The 7,983-nt window shown below is 38.0% G+C and overlaps 1 protein-coding gene across 1 annotated transcript; it reads right to left on the bottom strand.

Moving 5' to 3' along the window:
* Window positions 1-945: 945 nt before the first annotated feature.
* LOC119821792 (vomeronasal type-1 receptor 4-like) lies at window positions 946-1,887 on the bottom strand. The gene has a single exon (XM_038340908.1). The coding sequence runs from the start codon at window positions 1,876-1,878 to the stop codon at window positions 946-948; it is 933 nt and encodes a 310-aa protein (XP_038196836.1). The 5' UTR covers window positions 1,879-1,887.
* Window positions 1,888-7,983: the final 6,096 nt, after the last annotated feature.

Here is a 7,983-nt window from a genome sequence, read left to right as displayed (position 1 = left end):
AATAATCTGTTTCAATGCAAGGAAAAATTTTTTAAAATGTTAACTATAAACCTAATGCAATGCCTTTTAAAATTATGGTGCCATATTTTATAGATAGAGAATAAATATAAGAATTAATATAAAGCCACAGAATACCACAAGTAGCTAAGGCAATCCTAAAGGGTAAAAACAAGCTGTAAAATCATAAAACATGACATCGAATCACACTAAAGAGCCAAAGATAAAGACAGCGTGGTATTGGCATAAAACAGTCAAACAGAGGGAACAAAACAGAGAAGTTAGACATAACTGTGAACAATCTAATTTATGGCAAAGTTTGATGTGGTAATTTTAAAAATGATTCAACTAAAGAGAATTCATATTTGCAGAATTCAGAGCAGAATTCTGAAAGGTATTTTAAAACGTGTCACCAATATACTCAAATCAGTGAAGACAGAACAAGCAAACAATGAAAGTTACATTTCAAAATCTTTGGAGGTTGAACTACTGCAAGCAGTTCATCAGAGAAGATAAGGCTGAAATAGTTTCCTGGAACTGGTACAGGAGAAAGTAGTTGTGGATGGACCACAGTCTCCAGAAGCACAAAGTTATAGACAGTCATTATTTTAGTTTCATTGAAGTTAGATAGTAGGTTACTCAAGGTGTCTGTGAAATCACCAAGCAATGAAGAGGCCCTGATGGGATGAAAGCAACACAAAGTTCAGTTTTATTGCTTTTATTAATTGGTTGGCTAGCTCAAGTGGATGTCACATGGGAAATTGGAAGACTCTTGGAGCTATAAATCTTATTGAGGCTGCTAGTTTACCAGCTGACAAAACTCCCATATTCATTTTTGTTAATCTTAGAAGGACAAGTTACTACCTATTTAACTTTCTGTATTGACCTTCAGAGGATGATGGGTGAGCAAAACACTGAATCCCAAAGAAAACATCTTCACTTATGCATTTACAATAAGATTAAATTAATTTTATTCCTGATCCATTTGAAACTAAGCCTGAACACAATGGAGTAATGATTCATAAGAACAATGGGTCCAAAAGAAGGAAAACACAGAGAAGTGAGGCGAGTCATGTTCACTAGCCACCAATTGTGATTATGCAAAAGAGCAAAACAGCCTCGTAATATGGAGGAGAGAGTATAAGAAACCAGAAAGGTAGACACCAGGATCAGGATGTTCTGGGTGGCTCTGGACTCAGGCGATGTTCTAATTGAACCATGAGTGCTGTGGATGTGTTGAACCCTCTGCTTGTGTCTGTACAGAATGGCAATCATGGATACACTGGACCAGGCCATGAGCACAGAAAGGAAGACTTCAGGGCAAACCACCAATACTGCATAGAGTGAGTCATTGATTTCTTCAGGCCCTACATTAGAGCAGTAACCATAATCTCGTTTTCTTGTCACATTTTTGCTATTAAGTTTGATAAATGAGGACAGAAAGATAGCAAAATGTATTAACATGTAGAAGACCCAGAGGAGGGAAATGAAGAAGCCAATATGATTTATAGCTTTGATTTTATTATACTTCCAACAGGATTCCCTGGATCGAATGGTCACAGCCTGGAAGACACTCAAGAGACAGGTGGTGCCAATGGACACACTACGGCCAAATGATTGAATGTATAATAGGAACCAACATCCAAAATCACTCACAAACTGCTTCAACCCAAAAGCTGCCAATGTATGTGGCACTCCTGAAGAGAGAATGATGATGGCATTGGCTGACATTAGGTTCGTGAGAATCAAATCTGTGGGCTTTAATGTGCACGCTCTGTAGTAAAGGACTACATAGTAGAACATCAGAAAGAAATTTCCCAAAATTCCAGTTGTAGTTTGTGATAAGAAAGTAATTCTGATCGCCACAATCCAGAAGTCCATTCTGTGATTCAGGACAATTTCCTTTAGATTATGTCCCTGCTATTTCTGTGATCAAAATGCATAACAACAAATGCTTGTAGCCTGTGGTAAAAGAGGACACCTTTAAAGCATGGAGCTTCTGATAATCTTGAGCAGAGGGTCCTTTAAAGAAGATCTCTCTCCAGAACTTGTGATAGAAGAAGCCACTTTTTGTGTGTGTCTCTATGAAACTGCTCAATAACTCAGAATGCATGTACTGGTGGAAGGAGAGCCGTTAGCTTTAACCAAAAATCCAGCATTCAGAACAATATTATGCAGGCTTGTGAGAAACAATGACGAGTGACAGCCCATAAAAACAAACCCAATTCCAGATATTTTGATATGTAGATATTTCCTAGTCCTTATGTAAAAGAAGACAAATTCAGTAATAACCACTATATATATATATATATATATATATATTGATTCTTATTGTATAGCTTACTTGAAATTAAAATATAAGCAATTTGAAATTCCTAATATACCTATGGTCTGGTGACAGGATAGTTTCCTCCATCTTGTCTAAGGTGAAGCCATGTTTGGTTTAACCTGAAAGTGACTCTCCCTTGCTTATTCCCTCCATGAATATTACTTTTCTAGAAACTGGGGGTTGAAATGTGTATGTAACTTCATGTTTTGTATTGTGTTAAACTGCTTGATTCCTTTGCTTCCTCCTGCCAGTTGCCAAAAGGATAGAGCTTTTTGGGGTTCTTTGCCTTTTAAAGCACTCTTTAAAATTCATCTAAGGTAGCTCTTTGAGAAGCATTTCTTTTCAGGTAGTTGCTTAAGGCTGATTCTCAATTTGGACTTTGATATTCCTGACTGGTCTTTGGGTGCCAACCCCATAATTGTCTTACGTAAGAATATTTTTTTAAGAACAAAAACCTTTTTGTGATGGTTCAAGTGGAAACTTACATTATAATAATAATTTAAGATCTATATGTTATGAAAATTCACAACACATTGACAACATATGCATATGTACACACTCAGGTTAAGGCTGTTAAAGAAGTGGGGACATGCAGTGGAATGAAATTTCACAAGATGTACAAAAAATAAAAATAGGCAAAATATACCCGGACAAGTATAAATGATAAGAACATTATCTGACAAATGATAACTATTGGAAAAACATTCAGTGTCTCTATTAAAACTGTGTCTGAATAATCATGTACCACCCTTAAGTCTAGAGTGGAAATGAGAGGAAGGAAGGCAGTGGGTTAGATAGCTCATCAGTGCAGTAGGAGGAAACTCTCAGAACACTATTCACTATTCCTGTGAAAGAAGGTGTCTGCAAACCCTTCTCTAACCAGGTGAGGTTCACTTGCAGAAGTTGGCAGTAGCAATTGTGAGTCAGCATCAGGCTGAACCAAGCATCCCCAGGATGGGCAGTGTTGCCTTTTTTCCACTCAACAACCATGAAGGGACAGCCACCAGGATAATCAAAACCTGGAGAAGAACTGGCAGTGAAGCTTGTGTTCTGAAGGAGTTTAAACAGAGTGGGTACATGAACTGAGACTTTAGGAATTTTCAGGTACTCTCAGTTTCCCCTTCTGCAAGCACTGGTATTGTAGGACACCCTAGGAAATGGCTATAGCAGAAAAAGAAACTACTCTTTTAAGTGATGTGTTTTAAGTTCATAATGACATATATATCAATGAGCTAAGGGTGATTTCATAGCTTATAATTATTAGAAATGTGTGTTTATGTAAAAGTGACTGTGTTTAGAAGCTAGGAAACTTGAAAGAGGCCCTGTATAAGGTCTGTGGTTGTAATGTGCAGGGTAAAACAGTATGTGTGTTTTCAAAGTGAAAGAAGGAATAATGAACATTAGATAATATACGATGGAATAAGGGGGAGAAGTCAAGGAAGGGGCATTGGTTCAATCAAAACTGTAAATATGAAAATGCTTGAGATTTGAATATTTAGATATTTACCTGTATTCATTTTAGTGAGTTAAGAAGAAATGTTGAGGAAAAGAAACAATGAACACCATCTAACAAGTTTTGAGACCACTCTTGTGAACAGATCTGGAAGGCCCCTGCTCAATTCTGGAAATGAGTGTTCATCTTCACAGCAACAGCATCAGCACACAAAACTGATGTGGTTACACTGTCACATCAACTAAAATACAATATTCTCACTGGTAAATCTCACTTTGTTTTATTTTGTGAAAAGTTAAATGACTAACAACAAATATAATTTTAAAAAGATTTATTTTTACTGCATGTATACCACTCTGCACCATTCAAATCCTACAGCCTTTCTTAACTGGTTATGTCTCACACTTTGGATCAATGCAGATGAAAAGTCCAATACCAGTGCTCAGGTCCCACTGAATTTAACTCAACAGTGAAGAAAACTGAAGAGGAAAGAGCAGTGAGGAAAGAACAGTCTTATTTCACTCAGTGAACTAGACAACAAAAGCTGCCTCTCATGTGTCCAGTTTCCTCAATCATGCCTGGCCATCTTCTGTTATCTTTTAGTGCCTTATGTTGACTGGCATATCAGCCAGAAATAACAATATGTTCCTAATAATGCATAAGAGCCAGTCAGTAGGAAATTATTTTTATCATATTGATTCATATGTACACTGTTTCAAGGGCAGGTGATAAGTTGCATACCTTAATTTCTCTTCTTCTGGAGCTCTTACACTGATCACATCGGATCCACCTTCAGTGATCTCATGATCCATATTAGGAGACACTCCTTCCTTCCTTGTTCTGAATACTCTCCAATGTGGTCAGTTCAGATATAGAGTTTTCCCTAATTTTCGTAGCATCCTCTACTACACCATAATATATAACCCATGTTCATACTCAAAGATATTTTCCTTTTTGTGTATTGCAGGTTAGACTTCATAGTTGTTTGCTACTGTATCTTCTATACCCTATTCCTCTTGAATTGTAACAGTTATAAGAAGAGACATTCAACTTTTTATTAGTTAAGTATGTGAATGACAAACAGGTAACAATTTATGAATCACTGCCATCCTGTTAGCTTGACACCTTTTTTGATTATTACGTTTGCTATGCAGAACAGTATTATTTCCACTGTCAAGACATGACCTTAGAAACACAAGGGTAAGTGACTCTAAATCCAACAGCTGTTTGTGTCAGAGTAGATACTGAAAGTACTTGCACATGACTAGTGTGACACAAAACCATTAAACTAAGTCTGTGATCACAAAGTCACGATAGATGCTCTTAAAGATACTCCAGCCTACCTGCAATATGCATCTGTAATTTGACATTTTATTCACTTTGCTGGTATTTTATTCTATGTTTTTCACCGTACAAACTATTATTTGGGGGTATTACAGTGGTGGTTCAGTCACTTGCTGATGCTGCAGAGGACCTGAGTTCGGTTTCCAGTCTAAACAAGGTGGGTCACAACAGCCTGTAATTACAGTTCCAAGGAGTTCTATGACCCTCTTCTTTCCCTTGCATGCACTGTATTCTCATAGTTACAATACAAACACACAGGCAAAACATTTATTCATATAAAATAATAATAGATAAATAAATCTTTTTAAAAATAAGTGTTTATTTTGATGTGAATATTTATTCCATAGGCAAATACCAAGTGCAACTATGGCTTTTGAGATTTTACTAAAATACCATGCTCTAAGCCTGGTCTCTTGTGACAGAAAGCTATCCCATCTCCCAGTTTCATTTCAAAAGCACAAGATGGACCTGATTTTTATTCTACCACCAAAAATATGCATTGTTTTTATTGCAGGGGTAAAAACTATAGTGGTAACTACAGATGAATTGTTAGCACCATAACACTGTAAATACGCAACATGAAATACTAATACATGCTAAAATAACATGCGAAGAAAAATCAGTAAATAAAATATTTCAATTTAAACTCTATATACTACTCTTCTTATATTGATGAATATATTATAATAAAATTTATAATACATTCAAATAGAGAAGATGCATGCATAAAAAGGGATCTGAAAAAATGCTGCAAAGTTAGTCTGCACATCATGTGAGGTCAGGTGAATTAAAACATTGACTTATTACCACAGTCCTTCAGCACATTCATAGATGGGTGCATTTCCCTGTTGTTAACCACAGTCACTGAGGGTTGGGGACTTCCATTGCAGTAATAAATGACAGGGACTGGCACATGGTTAGGAATAGTTCTGTCCTCTCACTCATCTGTTATAGATGGAATTATTCTTGTGCCTTCTCTGTCCCTGGATCAGTTTCTATCCAAGATCCCCTTTACCAGACATGAACAGTTACTCAGGCCTCTCATCTTTCCTGACTTTACCACTAGGGCTGAAATGCACAGTACTCACCTGGATTCTTGTCTGTGCAGGATGGTGGGTTCATTAGACAGATCCTGACTCAATAAGTGTTGCTGCAGGAGTGTCCCCTCAAACCTGGACACCTGTGACTCTGTGACCTCACCTCCCTCCAGAACTGCAATTTTCTTTTCATTTGCAGTGGGAATGACAGCATTGACTTTGGGAGACAAAATAATTTACAAAATTTTTTCAGTAAGTAATTAACAAAGATACTTAAGAGTTTCTTGCAAATATCTCCTAAGAGACAAGGTATTTTGAGTAGGCAATAAATTTCATTACCCCAGAAGGCTGACCATGTCTCCTGTGGATGGTCCTAGCAACTTTGAGGTCAGAATTGTGTGAAAGTTAGGGAAGTCTCACTGTCTCATTGGGTCCAGGTTTTAATGACTGCTTCCAACAAAAATCAACTAAGTAGTTTTATAAAAGATGTTGAACATTTATTACTTAAACATTTCTTTGAGCATGTCATACTTAATATATGCTTTAGTCAAGTTCACCCACATTATTTGCTTTCCAGTCTTTTTCTTAGTCTATTGAAGCCATCATTTCCAAATTTCATGTGTTCACAAAAAATTAGTTAGTATATGCCTAGTGCAGGGGCAACTGTTGAAAGCATTGGTAGCCAGTAAGTAGTCAAACCCTTAAAGAAATCTGACACTTCCTCTCCCAGAAGCTTTCTGTGATCACGGATACAAGTGAGACCTCCTTCTACACCCACTCTGTTTGGATTTTGTGTTCTGGATATTTTTTTAAATGCATTTAGGTATATTTGCAGGGCTTGTATTGTTTCTATCAGGCTATATTCAGCTCCATAGAAATACACACAAAATATTTTGCACCATGTAGGAAATTGATTGCAATACTAGAAATGAAATTTAGGACCTCAGATATGTTAGATACGAGTTCTGCCACTTAGCTCTGTCCCCACTGGTTAATTTTAAACTCTCTGGGGAGAGAGTTGGAGAGAAGAATAAAAAACCAAAGGAGAAGAACATGGAGGAGCAGCAGGAGGAAGGAAAGGAGAACAAGGAGGTGGAGAAGGAGAAAGAAGAGAAGCAGAGAAGAGAGGGCAGGATGCTGACTGAGGACAAGACAAAGCTATCCTGACTCTTGTATTGAAGAGCAGGCTGCAAATAAGCTCCTGTCTCAAAGCTTCCACTGTTTCTCATGCCCCACATTTATCATCCACCTGTGCTGCTTTGTTTTGTTATTTGCTCCTTCAGGAATTTTGTTGTAACTTTTCTATGCTAGACCACAAAATCCTATAAGACAGTGGCTCTTTTTTTAATTTTTTTTTTAATTTTTTTTCCAGTTTATTTATTTTTTATTAAAAATTGCCATCTCCTCCCCTCCTCCTCCCCCTTCCCTCCCCTCCCCTCCACCCACACCCCCACTCCCTCCCTCTTGAGGCCAAACAGCCATCAGGGTTCTCTACACTATGTTGAGTCCAAGGTCCTCCCAACTCCCCCCAGGTCCAGGAAGGTGAGCAACCAAACTGACAAGGCTCACACAGAGCCCGTCCATGTCGTAGAGACCAAGCCCATCGCCGCTGTCCTTGGCATCTCGGTCAGCCTCCACCATCAGCCACCCTCAGAGAGTCCGATTTGGTCGCATGTTCCATCAGTCCCATTCCAAGTGGACTTGGTGGTCTCCCATTAGTTCTGTCCTGCCGTCTCAGTGGGTGAACGCATCCCTCATGGTTCTGACTTTCTTTCTCATGATCTCTCTCCATCCGCTCCTCATCAGAACTTTGGGAGCTCAGT

The sequence above is a fragment of the Arvicola amphibius genome, chromosome 8, assembly GCF_903992535.2.
Source record: "Arvicola amphibius chromosome 8, mArvAmp1.2, whole genome shotgun sequence".
Taxonomy (NCBI): Eukaryota; Metazoa; Chordata; class Mammalia; order Rodentia; family Cricetidae; genus Arvicola; species Arvicola amphibius.
This window is presented reverse-complemented; position numbering and strand designations above follow the sequence as displayed.